The sequence below is a fragment of the Macrosteles quadrilineatus genome, unplaced genomic scaffold (assembly GCF_028750875.1).
Source record: "Macrosteles quadrilineatus isolate MER2022 unplaced genomic scaffold, UCM_ALF_1.0 Scaffold_1__1_contigs__length_201487025, whole genome shotgun sequence".
Classification (NCBI taxonomy): domain Eukaryota; kingdom Metazoa; phylum Arthropoda; class Insecta; order Hemiptera; family Cicadellidae; genus Macrosteles; species Macrosteles quadrilineatus.
Window position 1 is genome coordinate 14,520,464 of NW_026542594.1, and position 20,245 is coordinate 14,540,708.

Genomic DNA, 20,245 nt, shown 5'->3' on the forward strand with positions numbered 1-20,245 from the left:
TTCGACAATAATAATTAATTGTAAAATTTCCCTGGTTCTGATTTAATTTCTGAGAGGAAAGCTGTCTATCAACAGATTGATTGGGTGAACCCAATGTCGTCTTTCTATTTAGTCCAGGATTTTGCAAAAAACTGACATACAGCTATAATTGACTTCCTCGTCACATTAAAACAATACTGTAGTATAAGACCAGTAAACATAATATGTAATTCTAATATTTATTTTTGTTAATTTTTCTTGAAACCAAATGCTGAATCATGCTTGAACCTCCCGCACACTGGTGAAGCAAATAAACAAAACGCTTCAAGCAAATCGTTGTGCAACATTTTGCTTCAGGTGATATGCTGGATCAGTGTGCGCCCAGCCTAAGAATAGTTGAATAACACCTGATTTAAAACAAGATAGACTAAAAATTTTAGAGTTAAGTACAGCAGCCAGAGTTGTTAAGGATCAAGAAATGTTTAACAGAATTAAAACTAAAAAAAAAAAATTACAAACAGAATTTAATTATAAAAAAGATTTTTATAAAAATAAAACAGAAGAATCTAAAAACGTTAGTAAAACAACCAAATGGTGCATTTGGTTAACTTAACTTATTTTTGTTAAGTTAATCTCACTCTACACAAAAGATTGCATAATCTTCCTCTTGCCATATTTTAATTTCTTGAGTTTTATTTGTAATACCTTGTAAGTTACCAAATAAAATGTTAGCATGAAAAAATGTTAACATGTCATAGGAATGTTCTAGGGATGGACGGGTCCCGAAATTTCGGGAATTTTTCGGGAAAAAAATATTCCCGATTATCGGGACGGGATTACATTTGACTCGGGAATTTTTCGGGACGGGATTTGGTCCGATCGTCGGCGATTTTTCCGCTTCGCGAGTGCCGATAACGCCGTTATTGCAAGTGACAGGTCCGCGAACAAAGGACACGAAGTCATGTCGACGATTAAGCCGTGACCGCGGAGTCCTACCGACGTCCGCGCCGTGACCGCGGAGTCCTACCGACGATCGCGCCGTGACCGCGGAGTCCTACCGACGATCGCGCCGTGACCACGGAGTCCTACCGACGTCCGCGCCCGTGACCGCGAGTCATACCGACGATCGCGCCGTGACCGCGGAGTCCTACCGACGATCGCACCGTGACCGCGGAGTCCTACCGACGATCGCGCCGTGACCGCGGAGTCATGCTGACGATCGAGCCGTGATCGCGAGTCATACCGACGATCGCGCCGTGACCGCGGAGTCATACCGACGATCGCGCCGTGACCGCGAGTCATACCGACGATCGCGTCGTGACCGCGAGTGATGACGACAATCGCGCCGTGACCGTGGAGTCATACCGACGATAACCCCGTGACCGCGGAGTCATACCGACGATCGCGCCGTGACCGCGAGTCATACCGACGATCGTGCCGTGACCGCGAGTCATGACGACGATCGTGCCGTGACCGTGCAGTCATACCGACGATAACCCCGTGACCGCGAAGTCATACCGACGATCGTGCCGTGACCGCGAGTCATGACGACGATCGCGCCGTGACCGCGAGTCATGACGACGATCTCGCCGTGACCGCGAGTCATGACGACGATCGCGCCCTGACCGCGAGTCATGCTGACAATCGCGCCGTGACCGCGAGTCATACCGACGATCGCGTCGTGACCGCGTGTCATGACGACGATCGCGCTGTGACCGTGGAGTCATACCGACGATAACCCCGTGACCGCGGAGTAATACCAACGATCGCGCCGTGACCGCGAGTCATGACGACGATCGCGCCGTGACCGTGAGTCATACAGACGATCACCCCGTGACCCGCGAGTCACAAGTTTCTATAGGTTACCCATTTTTTGGTTTTTATAGATCAGTGCCACAAATGGTAAAAATTGATTTCGTATGTCTCTTTTGGTAACTGCAATACAGTACTTTCTTTTTATGCACAGAAAAAAAACCCGTCCCGTCCCGAACTAAAAATTCAATCCCGTCCATCCCTAGAATGTTCTTTTCTTTTGTACTGTATTTAGTAATTTGCTACTGTACTGTAGATGATTTGTTACAAGCATAGTGTTACAATTAATTTATTTATTTATATTTTTGTAAAACTGCCATAGCTACTTGACAGCTCTTAAGTCTTCATTACTTAATTGCAACCAACATCATCCTGTTTGTACACATTATGAGTACATGATGTTTTCTAAATAATTCAACGGTTCTTATTTGTTGCAGGAGTATTCTTCCGCTCGGTGCTGAAACTTAACAATTTCCTCTACCCCATGGAAAACGTTCCAATCACACTTTGTGCCATTTTTGCGGTAAGTGACAAGGGTCATTCTGAAGAGACAATAGAGATTTTATATTATTCAAACCAACAAGAGATCCATCATGTTTGTGTTGGGATTCCTTTCCTACCAGGATTTTTAGAATTATAAATGTGTCGGTTGCAATTTTTATTAATTTGGATTTTGTCTTTCGGTTCTCGGTTTTCAGTTATTTTCGATTATGAATAGATAAAACTACCATCCATTTATATTTTAGCCTAAACCTCTCTAATGATTATGTTCTTTGTGTAAGGTTTGCTGTTGTTGATGATAGATTCCGGTTTTTACAGGTTTAATCCTGGTAAAACTTTAGTTTGACTAATAACTGATGGGAAATATATACAAATAATCCCTAGAAAACTCTAAACTTATTTGTTATATACAGTCTAACCCCGGTATAACGAATCTGAAGGGACCGAATTGAATATTCGTTATATCAAGGATTTCATTAAGACAAAGTTTGTCATATTGGCTTACAGGAATTTTGTTCAGAAACAGATCGGTCAATATAAGTCCAGATTAAACCTCATTAAAACACTATTAACTGGCATAGGCAACAATACTTTATACTTAAACCTATATAAATGTAATACTGTGTAAAAAAGAATTTCCATTGTAAAAATAATACAAAGATACAACCATGTTATTCTTTCTCTATGTTCTTCTACTCTTTCTTATGTTTCTCTTTATCCACAAATTTAACATGTCACCATAGTTACTTATTGCCCAATCACATCCTGCTAAAGTGTCTATGATTACCCAATCACAGTTTACTAAGCATTCCGTTGTCATCAGTCCCCAGCTAATGAAATCAGTTGTGACATAGCGCACAGTAGACTGATGTGTAATACGGAGCAGATGATTGTCAGCGCAAGCGTTGACATCATCTTTCCATTTCATTTTCATCAAAGGAACTGTGATAAAAAAAAAAAAACAATAACGTGGGGGGTTTGTTATATTGAGGGAAAAGCAAAGACAATTCGTTAAGTAGAGGTTAAATTCAATTTATAGAGATTCTCATAATGATAAATTTATTATATTGAGGTAACTTATGTTAGCCAGAATCGTAAAAATTCGTTAAATCAAGGTTGTTGATTTGGTTTGTTTCTTATGTAGGGGTGAATACTGAATCAACATTGTGTATTTTGAAGAGTTCTAGGGGGATAAAAAAACCTTTATACAGGGTGAATAAAAAGTCAAGACCCCCTCTCTAAAATTTTTCTTAGTAAATGTACAGAGATATCCTTTTGGTGGTCATGCAATCTTAGCAGGTAGTTTCATTTTATGATTTTGAAATTTTTTAGTGTCCCCCCAAAAGGGGGGATTCCGGGGGCAACTCAAATATTTTAAATGTAAACCCCCTTCATTTTGAAGTGTTTAAAGAATGGTGAAAACTAGAGCTTGCTATCTCTTCTCTATCCAAAATGGTAGCCCGTCAAATGTTGTTGAAAATCAATGGTAATATTGGTTCGTAATGGTAATATTGGCTACCATTTTGGAAAGAGAAGAGATAGCGAACTCTGGTTTTCACCATTCTTTAAGTTTATGTAAACACTTCAAAATGAGGTGTCACTTGAAGGGGGCTTAAATTAAAGTTTTTTGAGTTGCCCCCAATATCCCCCTTTTTGGGGGACACTCAAATTTTTCAAAATCATAAAATGAAACTTCCTGCCAAGGCTGCATGACCATCCAAAGGATACCTCTGTAATATTTACTTAGGAGCAAATAAGAGGAAGGGAAATTACTTTTTATTACACAAGAAAATCAGTAACACCATGAAACTTTTGACGGGCTACCATTTTGGATAGAGAAGATATAGCGAACTCTGGTTTTCACCATTCTTAATCTTATGTTAACACTTCAAAATGAGGTGTCACTTGAAGGGGGTTTATATTTAAAATATTTGAGTTGCCCCCAAATCCCCCCTTTGGGGGGGGGGGCACTCAAAAATTTCAAGATCATATAATGCAACTTCCTGCTAAGATTGCACGACCACCAAAAGGATATCTCTGTATATTTACTAAAAAAAATATTAGAGGGGGGGGGGGTCTTGACTTTTTATTCATCCTGTATATAAAGGGTTTCTTTATATTGAGGTTTGTTATATCAATTTCACTGACTGTATTCCTAAACACTCAAACCATGACTATTTAATGTTATAACATATATGATATGTTAACACATATCTTGTATGGTTTGCCAATAGAAACAGTATGTTTTGGTATTCACAACTTTTGTGCAGTGTGTACGCAGGTCTATTTATCATAATGTCATCGTCTCTAAGATGGTAGAAAAATCTTGAAGATCTCCTGTGACCGCGAAGACAAAAATTGTCATATCCCGCAACCGCTGCAAAAGAAAATATATCTATTACACGATAGCGAAGAGATCATGTAGCATTGTACCTAGGCATGGATCCAGTTCTTCTACTGTGTCATTTGGCTATGGACTCTGTGTTATGCTATTGACATGTTCCTGGCACTGTGAGAAGAACCTGGATACCTAAAATTGTATCACATGTTGCATTGTACCTAGGCATGGATCCAGTACTTCTACTGTGTCACTTGGCTGTGGACTCTGTGTTATGCCACTGACATGTTCCTGGCACTGAGAGAAGAGCCTGGATACCCGACGTTGTATCACATGTTGCATTGTACCTAGGCATGGATCCAGTACTTCTACTGTGTCATTTGGCTATGGACTCTGTGTTATGCTATTGACATGTTCCTGGCACTGTGAGAAGAACCTGGATACCTGATATTGTATCACATGTTGCATTGTACCTAGGCATGGATCCAGTACTTCTACTGTGTCATTTGGCTATGGACTCTGTGTTATGCTATTGACATGTTCCTGGCACTGTGAGAAGAACCTGGATACCTGATATTGTATCACATGTTGCATTGTACCTAGGCATGGATCCAGTACTTCTACTGTGTCATTTGGCTATGGACTCTGTGTTATGCTATTGACATGTTCCTGGCACTGTGAGAAGAACCTGGATACCTGATATTGTATCACATGTTGCATTGTACCTAGGCATGGATCCAGTACTTCTACTGTGTCACTTGGCTGTGGACTCTGTGTTATGCCATTGACATGTTCCTGGCACTGAGAGAAGAACCTGGACACCTGACATTGTATCACATGTTGCATTGTACCTAGGCATAGATCCAGTACTTCTACTGTGTCACTTGGCTGTGGACTCTGTGTTATGCCATTGACATGTTCCTGGCACTGAGAGAAGAACCTGGACACTTGACATTGTATCACATGTTGCATTGTACCTAGGCATAGATCCAGTACTTCTACTGTGTCACTTGGCTGTGGACTCTCTGTTATGCCATTGACATGTTCCTGGCACTGAGAGAACCTGGACACCTGACATTGTATCACATGTTGCATTGTACCTAGGCATGGATCCAGTACTTCTACTGTGTCACTTGGTTGTGGACTCTGTGTTATGCCATTGACATGTTCCTGGCACTGAGAGAAGAACCTGGACACCTGACATTGTATCACATGTTGCATTGTACCTAGGCATAGATCCAGTACTTCTACTGTGTCACTTGGCTGTGGACTCTGTGTTATGCCATTGACATGTTCCTGGCACTGAGAGAAGACATTGTATCACATGTTGCATTGTACCTAGGCATGGATCCAGTACTTCTACTGTGTCACTTGGTTGTGGACTCTGTGTTATGCCATTGACATGTTCCTGGAACTGAGAGAAGAACCTGGACACCTGACATTGTATCACATGTTGCATTGTACCTAGGCATAGATCCAGTACTTCTACTGTGTCACTTGGCTGTGGACTCTGTGTTATGCCATTGACATGTTCCTGGCACTGAGAGAAGAACCTGGACACCTGACATTGTATCACATGTTGCATTGTACCTAGGCATGGATCCAGTACTTCTACTGTGTCACTTGGCTGTGGTCTTATGCCATTGACATGTTCCTGGCACTGAGAGAAGAACCTGGACACCTGCCTGACATTGTATCACATGTTGAATTTTACCTAGGCATGGATCCAGTACTTCTACTGTGTCACTTGGTTGTGGACTCTGTATTATGCCATTGACCTGTTCCTGGCACTGAGAGAAGAACCTCGATACCTGATATTGTATCACATGTTGCATTGTACCTAGGCATGGGTCCAGTACTTCTACTGTGTCACTTGGCTGTGGACTCTGTGTTATGCCATTGACATGTTCCTGGCACTGAGAGAAGAACCTGGACACTTGACACTGTATCACATGTTGCATTGTACCTAGGCATGGATCCAGTACTTCTACTGTGTCACTTGGCTGTGGACTCTGTGTTATGCCATTGACCTGTTCCTGGCACTGAGAGAAGAACCTCGATACCTGATATTGTATCACATGTTGCATTGTACCTAGGCATGGGTCCAGTACTTCTACTGTGTCACTTGGCTGTGGACTCTGTGTTATGCCATTGACCTGTTCCTGGCACTGAGAGAAGAACCTCGATACCTGATATTGTATCACATGTTGCATTGTACCTAGGCATGGGTCCAGTACTTCTACTGTGTCACTTGGCTGTGGACTCTGTGTTATGCCATTGACCTGTTCCTGGCACTGAGAGAAGAACCTCGATACCTGATATTGTATCACATGTTGCATTGTACCTAGGCATGGGTCCAGTACTTCTACTGTGTCACTTGGCTGTGGACTCTGTGTTATGCCATTGACATGTTCCTGGCACTGTGAGAAGAACCTGGACACTTGACATTGTATCACATGTTGCATTGTACCTAGGCATGGATCCAGTACTTCTACTGTGTCACTTGGCTTTGGACTCTGTGTTATGCCATTGACATGTTCCTGTCACTGAGAGAAGAACCTGGACACTTGACACTGTATCACATGTTGCATTGTACCTAGGCATGGATCCAGTACTTCTACTGTGTCACTTGGCTGTGGACTCTGTGTTATGCTTTTGACATGTTCCTGTCACTGAGAGAAGAACCTGGACACTTGACACTGTATCACATGTTGCATTGTACCTAGGCATGGATCCAGTACTTCTACTGTGTCACTTGGCTGTGGACTCTGTGTTATGCTTTTGACATGTTCCTGTCACTGAGAGAAGAACCTGGACACTTGACACTGTATCACATGTTGCATTGTACCTAGGCATGGGTCCAGTACTTCTACTGTGTCACTTGGCTGTGGACTCTGTGTTATGCCATTGACCTGTTCCTGGCACTGAGAGAAGAACCTCGATACCTGATATTGTATCACATGTTGCATTGTACCTAGGCATGGGTCCAGTACTTCTACTGTGTCACTTGGCTGTGGACTCTGTGTTATGCCATTGACATGTTCCTGGCACTGTGAGAAGAACCTGGACACTTGACATTGTATCACATGTTGCATTGTACCTAGGCATGGATCCAGTACTTCTACTGTGTCACTTGGCTTTGGACTCTGTGTTATGCCATTGACATGTTCCTGTCACTGAGAGAAGAACCTGGACACTTGACACTGTATCACATGTTGCATTGTACCTAGGCATGGATCCAGTACTTCTACTGTGTCACTTGGCTGTGGACTCTGTGTTATGCCATTGACATGTTCCTGGCACTGAGAGAAGAACCTGGATACCTGACACTGTATCACATGTTGCATTGTACCTAGGCATGGATCCAGTACTTCTACTGTGTCACTTGGCTGTGGACTCTGTGTTATGCTTTTGACATGTTCCTGGCACTGAGAGAAAAGCCTGGATACCCGACGTTGTATCACATGTTATGTTGGCTACTTCCTTCTGTCACCACAGCTGTCGGCTTGGCAATTCTCTACTTACCAAATGCTGAGTAAGTCGTAAGATTTGATTTTAAAGTTACTCTGATTGTATATGTTATATGATATGACCTTAAATTGAGGGAGATATCAGGACAAATTATGAAATAATTAACATGGGCTTTAGATTCATGATTAATTAGTTACAGTATTAAGTATTTATTTACCTTCTGGTTGTATTACAAAAGTTTGGTGAATTAGATCACTAATAGACACAATCAGTCAGAGTTTTAATTGTTATAGGCTACTTTTAGTGTCACCTTTAAGGGTTGCTATTAATTATGTTTAGAATGATAATTTATGTGTTTGCTGAGAAATGTTGCATATTTGTTATGCCTCATGCACTTCTTACTTCAATCCGTTACATTCCACACACAGGCTAATTAGACAATTATTGTTAAATTCTTCTGTTTATATATTTGAGTGTGAAGTTAGTTACTTAATGAAATGTTTACAGTTGCCACAACCTGGGGCCGGGGGAGAGTGCCTTTGTCCGCATTCTACCCAACTATTTGCTCACCTACCTGCCCATGATTACTGTAATGGTGGTCAACCCAGTGCTGTATCTGTGTTCCCTGAGTACAGTAAGTCAACAAATAATTTAGTATATCACCTCTCCCTGTAATACTAAAGGTAACAGTAATCGTAAGAACGTTAAAAAAGGTAGAAGAAGAATCATTAGGTCATGAACTTAAATTATTAGATACTATTTTAACAAACTTTTGCTATTCCTTGTTTTTTTTTTTTTTTTACTGTGATATATCTCTATATATAAATGTGAAATTCTGATCAACGCACAGGCCAAACCATAGCACCTAGAAGCAATAAGGTTATTTCAGACTATATAAACATTATATTTGTTTGTGGCATTTAAGTTTTATCGACTTCATATGTGTGATGAGTGTTGAAGAAAGTAGAATTATTGTACTTACGGTTTTATTGCATTTTAATTTCTTTTTTTACTTATGATATATTTCTGTTAATATTTTTGTAGTTGTTTAAACCATTTCTTAGTATGTTGTTAAATAAGTAGGCCTAAATGTTGCTAGGAGAACATGTAACGTGGTCGTTAGAAAACACTACAAAATAATTTATACCAATAAAAGTCACATAGGACTTGATTTAGTATGTAAATAAGTAACATAACTTACTAGGCCTTTTTAGACCTGAAAATACATTGTTAATTTTACCATTGACTATACTAGGTGTCCCACGAAGGGGTTTAAACGTTTGATTTTATATTACGTGCCCATTCATGCACCAAACTTTTTTAAACTTTACACAGTTTACAAAGTAGGTTCTAAAAATATTCTGGAAAAATTTCAACTCCCTAACCTTAGAAATTAAAACTAAATTAAAATTAAAACCGTAGAAACAAAATGGCGGCATATTGACAAATTTACCAATATGCTTTTTATAAAAACTACTTTCATGATTTATTATTAGTTATTTATTTATTATTATTTATTAGTTATTTGATTTATTTTTAGTTTTCCATTAGGCTATGTTCTAGTTTTTTTATTTAAAAGTCATATTGCCCTGGAAAGTAACAATAAATATATTTTATAAAACCAAAAATACCTTTTTTAACGTTTTTAAAGTAACGTTTTTCAATATGCCGCCATTTTATTTCTACTAAGGTTAGGGAGTTGAAATTTTTCCAGAATATTTTTAGAACCTACTTTGTAAACTGTGTAAAGTTTCAAAAAGTTCGGTGCATGAATGGGCGCGTAATATAAAATCAAACGTTTAAACCCCTTCGTGGGACACCCTATATATACCTATAGCCAATGATTTTACTAACTTAAATCATAGTGGCTTTGGTTTAAGTTATAGATAAGTTTTTAAGTTGAATTAGGCCTATATAAGCCATAAAATAAGAAAGAACTTAGCATTAATATTTGTGTCCACTTAGAGGAAAATGAATAACCAATTAAGTTAAACTTAGGCCTATATGCTTTGTGGTTTAATTATAAGTATTGGATGTCAGGAGTCGCTTAAAAAAAATACAAATAACAAATACCGGGTGAGACATTATAATAGATGCTTTAATATGACATCGTTTAGAGCAAAACAGGTTGTAGCTGAATTTTTGATTGAAGGTTGTTGGCACTTAAACACTAAGTTATAAAAAATGTCAACCAATATGATAGTTTCCGTAGCGAAGCTCGGGTATTCCGCTAGTTTAGTTATAATTATAATAGCAATGGTAAATAAATAAGTATGATATAGTTAAGTGTGTGTGGCTGCATTCCCAAAGACAGTAAATTTTTTGCCGTGTTAGCCTAACTGTTTGACAGTTGTTATGTTAGCAATTAAAACAGGGCATCCAAGCAGCAGGCAAAAGATGTTAAATTTATCAAAACTGCTAAAAGAAGATCACGGCTAACCACCCCATTGAGGCTACCTTTTCACAGTCTTTAAGATAAAAAGGTTAACTGTGGAAATTGTTTGAATTCTTTAGTTTGGTCACTTCTTCCAGAAAGTGGTTAAAATATAGCATATAAAGATATCTTTAATCCTACTAATATTATAAATAAGAAAGTTTGGACGTATGTATGTTTGTGACAAGTAAACGCGAAAAATACTGGTCATATTGGGCTGAAATTTGGTGTGATGATAGCTCACATTCTGTACCGATTTGTCGTATTTTACAACAAATTAAATATGCAACAAATTAAATAAATAATGAGTAGACGCGATCATATAGTCAGCTGATCGAACAATGGGCAACGTACCCACAATGCAAACGACGACGAGTGGAAGGGGAAACCAACGGCCCAGCTACGGAGACACTCGCAGTCACTTCCCGTCATTTTAACTGGTTAGGTGAGCTAAACTTCGTTCCGTGCAAATTAAATCCATTCGTGGTGTTAGTCGTATATTTATTATTTTCATCAATCGTTAAGCCTATATCCCGCAGGGGTATAATTGCAACGCGATGTTAATAAAATCAGTTTGAGAACAACGTGTTGTATAGTAACTTTACCGGCTAACACAGACCGCCATTGGAAATTTCACGTTCGAAACCAAATCAAATTCAATCGCGTTTTGGAATAGCTCGCCTAATTAAGTTTCCTATCCTATCCCTCAGTGTATTCAGTGTAGGACGTCCGAAATTTGTAAGTAATTTATGTTATTTATTGTTATAATCGTAGGTTTTCAGTGAGTCGCACATGTATTAATATTTTCCTGTTATATTTTGTTGAATCTTGTTATATAAGCACATGTTTCCAGGATCAAGCTACAACTGGTAATTTAATTTTTATATCCATTTTTAGCGTAACAATCTGTAATATTTAGTAAACTGTGATAATCTTATGGTATTAAAGATAAATAGTTGAAAATGTTTTTGTAGGGTAATTTAGAGTTACTGAGTTACTTATAAAAATTTTACAGTAGTAGAATTTATTGCAGAATTGTTATTGAATTTCATTTCTGAGTTGTAGGAAAAAATCAATTAAGAGTGCAACAGCCATTATTTTATTTGGGGAAAAGTGAAATATTATTGAAAGTAGAGGTGGGCAGCTGGTTCGGCTAGACGGAGGTGTTAATTGGGATAGTGTGTGTTTTGTGATAGACGAACCGCCAAAGTACCTTTTAGTTATAAAATAATAAGCAATCTTCTATCATATATTACTACGCTTAAACAGTAATACTGTTTAACCAGTTGGACTACGAGACTCGACCTTCACCTTTTTAAGTCGTTGGCCAACGAAGGATTTGCTGGTACTGGTCATCTCAAAAATTAAAGTAAATATCACACTTCATTTGGCATATTCGGAGTCAGTGTGTAACCGCGCCATATACTTCCCTTTCAATGGGTTCATTCACCATTTTTTGAGTAAAGCTTATTACTGATTGTTGCACTCGAAACCTGTGTTCAGCCGTTATATTGCATTGTCGTTAAAGTACAGGAATTCATTAACTAGACATTGTGAAATAATATTAAAATGTGAAACGTTTACATTGATCAATCTATAAATTGAATTGTTATATATTTTCATAGTTCTCAATATCCTGGTATTTCTTTTTAGCATTAATAGTCATTCAATAGAAGTTTGGTAAAATACAGTAAATAAAAGGCCACTACAAAAGATTCACATTTGAAGTGCAACACTAGATTTAGTGTGATAGTGAGCAGAGTAAATTCAGTGTACCTTAAGATTTATTAAGATTTATTTCAGTCTGGAAGAACTTCAAACAGTATCAGGGACGTCCCATAAGGATCTCTGGGAATAATTTATTCTACAGGGCCCACTTAAATATTATTTTAACATCAAGCTTCCACTGCCAAACGCTCTGTTGTTTATTTTATTCACAGTTCTTCCAACCCAGGGGCAACCAATATTTGTAAAGAATTAATTGTGGTAGAGTCATAGAGAGAATTACAGGAAGAGTAGAATATATATTTAAATTTAAATATATAAGTCAGAGTCAAGTAGTCTTTTAATTTTTTTTAATTTTTCTTTACAATTCCCGATTAACATATAGATGCATTCTTACCTCAAGAATCCTTTCGGGCAATTCCTTCAGGGTGCAGTACTATTATTTTTAATGATTTTTTAGTATAATTTCTAACAATAATAGGTCCTAAATAAGATAAACATTTTTTCAAAATATCAATGCTGTATCTCAAACCGTTAAGGAGTTATTAGTTTTATTACATCTTTAATTTTCTTTACATCGGTTACATCTTTTAAAACCTATTAACCTAAATCGAACGGGCGGTCGGTATTTTTTATTTGGACGTCAAATATTCATTATTGGTTATTTATGGTTGTTGTAAGTACACTTGTTAATTTTAATTTCTTTGATCGATAGTAAACTCTGTTCATACAATTTTTAATAACATATTAAATACTTAACATAAATTTAACATCTATACCAAAACCCCGTCTGACAGGCCCACGGGAATTTTCACAAACGCATTTTGGCAACACTGTTTACTTGGGGGATTCCATTCCCCTAATACCTTCCCACCTTTTCCTCCCCTACCTGTTGTTATATTGTTTGTTTATTTTGCATGGGTGCCGTGACCTTGACAGGTTGTATGTTCATAACATGCCCGTCTCAGAAGCCCAGCGTTAGTGTATTTTAAAGTGAGGTCTCACAGGCCCAGGGTTTCGGTTTAAGTGTGTTTCTAAGCGTGGTCCATTATTTTCAAATGGGGCTTTACAGACCGGGGGTTTCGGTTAGCGTCAGCTTGGGTAGAATTTCGGTACTAGTGTTAATCCACAGTCGAGCATCGATTGGGAATCGTATTGTGTAAATCGTCGTGTCGTCTGTCTAGTGTATAAATTATAGTTCCGCCATTGCTTGCTACACGAACGCAGACAAATACTTATTGCAGTCAAGGTTAATTCGATGATACCGGCAATGGTGGCAGTAGTTGCTCGAACGCTCGCACTGAACTAGAACTACAACCCACAACCGAAGGTAGCACTGAATGAGAGAATTGAGTGAGAGACGTTGGATGCCATAAATACTAGGGGAATAGTACTTTGGAACAAGGGATTGTGGGATTGCAAATAAGCCAACAGCCATTGAGCTGGTTGATTCTTTTAGTCAAAATAAAATCAAATCAATTTATTTATCACAAAAAAACACAGTACAGAGGTTGAATATCAGCAATGAATATGTGACATTTCAGTACAAATCATGCATTATAAATAGTTTACACATAATAAATATATACAAATATTAAGATTACAGTTGACAGGATAAAAATGAATTCATATCATAAGGACAAAGTGCAATAAGTTTTTCTGAAATTTTCTTTTTAAAATTATTAAAGCTCAAAGACTGGTCTGTGAAATAAAAGGACAATTTGTTTTAGACTTGTATGCATTGATAATAGGGCCCATTGTGAAACAAGATCGGTTTGCTGATTCCATTTACTTATCAGACTTGGATACGATAAATAACTGAGAGCGCACGACAATTTTGTGCCGGCATTAACTACGCCGGTTGTCTGATTCAGAATTTAAATGAACAACAAAACATTGGCCATGGCAACTTCCTTATGGGTTTTGAATAGAATCGGTATCGAGAGTTGTGAGTAATATTTCATTTCAGAACTGGTATCGAATTGAGAAATTCTGTTATTGGCCTGTCCCTATTTAAAATACAATTAATATTCAACTAGGATGTAATTCAAGCCATGGCCTTGATTTTTCTGACAGAGTGTGGCTTTGTTCCAGCTATGCGTGGATAGACACTGCTGCTACACGTTATTATAGAGCAATAGAGCTTGCGGCGAATGGGTGTATTCTGTCAGCGGACCCGAGATTCAAGATTCGGATTCGACACATCCCTAACATCGTCAACTCCCTGATAATGTGTTTATTGATCCCCAGGTTACTTCTCTGATCACGTCCAGTCTTGCACAGTTCACTCGTAAGGAGCGTACGATCATTGATGGTGTGAAGGTCAAGTTCGGACTCATCTTGCTGGTGTTCTACGTTTGCTGGCTGCCCAACCTGGTCAACAGTTTTCTGCTGTGGTCAGAGTGGTACAACCTACCAGTGCAGGTTGTGTCTATCCTCCTCTACTGCATGGTAAGATCAGTCTAAACCCCGCAATGTTTTGTGGATATGTCAAGGATTGAATCCATTGTTCTCTTACCAATGTAGGACAATAACTACCAGTATCCGTATAATAGCAGCAATTCACCCGACTCAAACCTCATAATCCTAATTAATGTCACAAAACATATATCCAAGTATGACCATATAATGTCATAAATAAACCACAAATTGTATTTATACTTTGAATGGGGGCCCTGTTTATTTTCAATTCTTGGACGGTATAATTTACTTTATTATTTAATCTATCTATCTATATATTAATTTGAAACTGGTTTTCTTTGTGACAGCTAATTTGAGAGAATGGCTGGGCGTAGAAAATCGGTAGAGGTGTCTAAAGAAAGGTCTTGGTCTGTAGATGAGCCATCAAAAGAGAAACATGGTGATTTCCCTTGGGGCTCTGCCCCAGTGGCCTTTAAATTCCCATCCCATGTTATTCTTATGGAGGAAAACGGGGTTTTTGTTACAGCTAATTTGAGAGAACGGCTGGGCGTAGAAACTTGGTAGGGGTCTCTAAAGAAAGGTCTTGGTCTGTAGATGAGCCATGAAAAGATAAACGAGGTAAATTTCCTTGGAGCTCTGCCCCAGAGGCCTTTTAAGGTCCCTCAGCAGATTTGTTTACATTACGACCATTTGCATAATTTTACACTACTTTTTAATGAAACAGCTGTTAATGTTTAAATTGTGATTTACTGAATTTGTCAAAATGAAGTATTTGCAATGGTTTTTTTCAGTTTTTAAAACCGATTTTCTTTTGCATCGTGTCATGTTTTGCAATATAATGTTCTATTACCAAATCAGTGGAAAATCCTGATATCACAGTAGATTTTAAAATTATTTCTTAAGGAGTTAACTTATATCTATTGTATGGGTTGGTTTCTGCCTTTTTACCACTTCTTGGAGATGGTACGTAGGTGATATTCTTTGGCATATTGCATCTGTAGACGAAACTTGGGTTGGTGTAATTATTACAATGGAAAATAGCGAGAAATCCTGGACGATTTGATATAGGCTAGAAATAAAACTGAATTAACGCTGTGCTAAGTTTCTTGAGCAATCATTGAAATAACCGATTTGCAAACAATGGAAACATAGAACACAACCAAGTAGAAGAAATATAAATAATGTTTTTTTACACAAAAAAAAAACACTAAAAAAACAAGATCAGCTTTTTGAAAAAAGATATTTACAAAAGATTTTGATTATATCTAACTGTTGTGTAGATCGTGAGTATTTCCATAATCTTTGAGTTGCCTGTAATGCTTCGCAATTGCTCGAATTCGAGCAACAGGTACACTAGTACATATAAAAGGCAAAGCCCTCACTGACTGACTCACTCACTCATCACTAATTCTCCCACTTCCCATTTACCTAGGAGGCTGAAATTTGGTACACTGATTCTTTAGGCATTAAATAGGAAAACTAAGTTGTTTTTATTCTGATCGGACTCTCAGGCTCCGCCCCAGTGGCTCAGGAGTTTCACATGTTAACCTTATGAGTACTCATATTTAAATGTAATTAATGAATCTTAACAGCTGTTTCAATTAAACAAGTTGGTTCTGTTCTATGATGTGCAATAGCATTAAAGTTACAAGGATTACCAACAGGGTGCAGCACTATTATTTTTTTTAAATTTATGACAACAGCTAATTTGCAACCAAAAGGTGAGTGAGCGTAGCGAACGAACTTCAACCTGGAGGTGAATTAGCGTAGCGAACGAGCTAACCTGAAGGCAAGTGAGCGCAGCGAACGAGCTCCAATGTAAAGGTGAGTGAGCGTAGCGAACGAACTTCAACCAGGACGTGCGAACGAGCTCACTTATGAAGTTAAACGGGGCAAAGCCCGCGGGTACAGCTAATTTATTATAATTTACGTTATTTATTGTTGAGGTTGTTGAGATTAGTATTATCTCTATCATGTTTCTAACAGTCGATGTTTAATATTAATTTATTGTTTATTAACAGATGATTAGTTTGTGTTAAATTTTAATTTTGAATAAACAAATTCATACAGGTTTTTTTGTTAAAATATATATATTTTTTTAGTTTTCTGGTTAGTGATTAATTGTAGATTCTCGGAATATTAAACAGAGGTTTCTTAGAGATCTAAACTGGTTGTCATGTTTCAAAGAATTACATTAAATTGTTATTTTGTAACAAAAATATACCTCTATGGATTGGCTTATACTATTCAATATGTTGTTCTATGTAGAAGGTACTGTAGTACAATATTTATGTTTGGTCTGGTAACAGCCAAAATGTTACTTTTCAACCCAATAATTACTTTTTTTAGATCAGTAGATTACAAATAATTTGCACATCTGTTCCACTCCAGGCTACTCTCAACCCGATGCAAGCTCTGCTCAACAGTGTTGTCTATCGTCGGGCCAGTGACAAGTTGATTTCCCCCTTCCATCGGAGAGCTAAGAAAGAACCGACTGAGACTACGCCACTGGTGCCGTCTGACTTCAACGGCAGCTCCCTGGTATCATGATTGTATCTTGAAACTAGTCGTAAGGTGTGATATGCATTTCAATTAGCACCCTTTAATAATATACAGAGTATCCCTGAACTCACTGATAGCATTATTGTGCAATTACAAATACCTAAAAATAATTATGGGTCAGTTGCTGACTTTGGTTCGGGGGTTTTTAATCAATTGTGGGTCATCAGGTTTTTGGTTGAATTTAAATATAATTTTTCTCTCCTTTTGAAAAATTGTTTACACATGTATAAAATTGTAACTTGTGCTTAATGTGGAGACGATTTTATTTTCAAACAAGATTAACCCTAGCAGTGGCCAATGTTAGAAGTGGGGAATGGCCAACCCATTTTGGCGATTTTGCAGACTTTTTTTAAAAATTCGTAAAAATTCAACCGTACAAGTAAACCAAGCCAACCTCATATTAATTTTGTTCGGAAAGAACAGGAGAATCTAGAAATAGTAATATCATAATGATTTAGACAGTGTATTTTATCGGTAAAGTGAAAAAAATTTTTTTAATTTCAAAAGCGGCCTCAATATTTTTTTTACGGATTTTTTTATGGGAAATTCATTATATACATTTTGTAGACAATCTAATTCCCTACATATAAATATATAACATGTTAAGAAAATTTTTTTTTATAAGTTTTTGGGGCAAAATATAATGACAAACGGAGAACCGAAAAAAATTCAAAACTGTACAGTGTTAGTTTATGTTGTAAAAAGTTATATAATAATATATGTGTATACTAATAATGATATATACATGTTTGTAAAGCTAATGAAGTAAGGAATCAAAAAAAGTCATAAAGTTTGTGGTAAACATATTTTTTTATTTATAAATAAAATAATGTTTTTGTATTTTAGCGATTTTGTAAAAAAAAAAAAACTTTTCTTTGTAAGAAATACATTGGGATTTTGATGGCCTGTGGGGCAAAACCCGTGGACTTTTATTACAGGAATTGGCGAAAGGGGGCGTCTACACAAAAAATATACTTAATTTTCACATATCATTTGTAAAAAATCCGTCCATTATTAACGAAGGAGTAGTGTTTCATAGAAATCTCCTTCATGTACTACAGTATATATAAGGATGCCGCACCTATGTCAAAACATCTATATTGGACGCTTGAGGAAAAAGTTACTCAACAATATTTGTTAAACCATAAACATATGCCTGTAAAACCATTGTTTACTTTTTGAAAAATCATTGTTTACATAAAGTTTGCTACTTTCAGTTGAAGTATGTTTAAGTTGAAGTATGTTTGTAGCTTTGCAGCTTGAATCACATCAAATAACTTTTTATACATTAAAAAAAAAAATCGGCAGGCCAACATTACATAATTTTTTTTTAGTTGGAAGCGGTTTTATACGGCATTTTATATTGTTTAAGGGACTTTTGCAGCCATTTGAATTTGTAAAAAAAAATAATTTGTTCAGTTAAAAAAGTCTGCAAAAATTCCTTAAACAATATTCATTATTCAATTACCATAAAAACAACGAATGTGAACCAATAAGATTATTTTAAATTGCTTGAAAATTGTCTTTTTTGGATAAAGCATTAAATACATATTTAACTTATATAGAGAGTTTGATAAAAACAACTTGACAGCAATGATCACATCATCTGAGATGTAATGTGGCAATTACAGTTACCGTACATTACACATAAATACATGAATAAATAAATTTACTACTTACAAGTAGCTAGCGTACATCAGATACTAAGTTCTGTTTTATATGAAAACTGTTAATTTCATAACGTAAAATAGTATATTATGGTGAAGAAAAGTTATACAAATTTCTAACTAAAGGCAGGATTCAATGCTCTTAAACAGTCTGAAGTAATTACATAATTGATAATAGTTATTGGATTACATTTGAATTTTTCTCTGTCAATAATTTGGATACAAAACCTATACAAAATATGCTGGCAGACTTCAGGAACACTCTGTATATTTAGAAACTCAGGTCTGGAATAAATTTAGTTCAGAAATAAATATTTAAAATGTAATTTTTCACTTCTTCTGATAAAAAAGTCTGTATGTTGAAAAAAGAAGACTAGTTATGCTCATAAATATGTTTTCTTAAATTTGTATATTTCAGTAGAAATTAAATGCAGTATTTTTAAGGAAGAAAATATATTTGCTGTATTTTTGGATTAACCATGGACCTACCTATTGTAATTGATGTGACATACCTATATTCTTTATTCTGCGCTTAGCGATGAGAGTGTGACACCATCCACGAATTAAGTGCAAAACTTGCAGTGCACTCCTGGAATGAAAACGTGCATAATTATAAGCTTAATTTTTAACATTTAATCTAATACGCTTTTTATATTTTATATTTTAGAACATTCTCACTGTGTTATGCATGAAAATAGGATGATAGTTGAAGAAAGCACGTTTTGTATTTTGTTATAGTGTTGTTGTTGGTAGATCCTCTTTTATCCAGTCTTATAAATTGTGTTTGGTCATGGGTAACGAAGGAAGAAAATATATTCGGAAGAAAATATATATATTCCTCCCCTACCTGTTGTTATATTGTTTGTTTATTTTGCATGGGTGCCGTGACCTTGACAGGTTGTATGTTCATAACATGCCCGTCTCAGAAGCCCAGCGTTAGTGTATTTTAAAGTGAGGTCTCACAGGCCCAGGGTTTCGGTTTAAGTGTGTTTCTAAGCGTGGTCCATTATTTTCAAATGGGGCTTTACAGACCGGGGGTTTCGGTTAGCGTCAGCTTGGGTAGAATTTCGGTACTAGTGTTAATCCACAGTCGAGCATCGATTGGGAATCGTATTGTGTAAATCGTCGTGTCGTCTGTCTAGTGTATAAATTATAGTTCCGCCATTGCTTGCTACACGAACGCAGACAAATACTTATTGCAGTCAAGGTTAATTCGATGATACCGGCAATGGTGGCAGTAGTTGCTCGAACGCTCGCACTGAACTAGAACTACAACCCACAACCGAAGGTAGCACTGAATGAGAGAATTGAGTGAGAGACGTTGGATGCCATAAA

At 37.0% G+C, this 20,245-nt stretch overlaps 1 protein-coding gene across 3 annotated transcripts in view; it reads left to right on the forward strand.

Annotated features, from left to right (window-relative positions):
• Positions 1–19,701, forward strand: part of LOC128983184 (G-protein coupled receptor 143-like) — a 47,084-nt gene extending 27,383 nt beyond the window's left edge. For all 3 annotated transcript variants that reach the window (XM_054402372.1, XM_054402371.1, XM_054402373.1), the window contains exons 4-8: positions 2,229–2,314; positions 7,987–8,165; positions 8,609–8,735; positions 14,511–14,711; positions 17,073–19,701. In XM_054402372.1, coding sequence (XP_054258347.1) covers positions 2,229–2,314; positions 7,987–8,165; positions 8,609–8,735; positions 14,511–14,711; positions 17,073–17,231 — 752 coding nt within the window. In that variant the 3' untranslated portion in view covers positions 17,232–19,701. The remainder of the gene's footprint in view (positions 1–2,228; positions 2,315–7,986; positions 8,166–8,608; positions 8,736–14,510; positions 14,712–17,072) is intronic.
• The last annotated feature ends 544 nt before the right edge of the window (positions 19,702–20,245 follow it).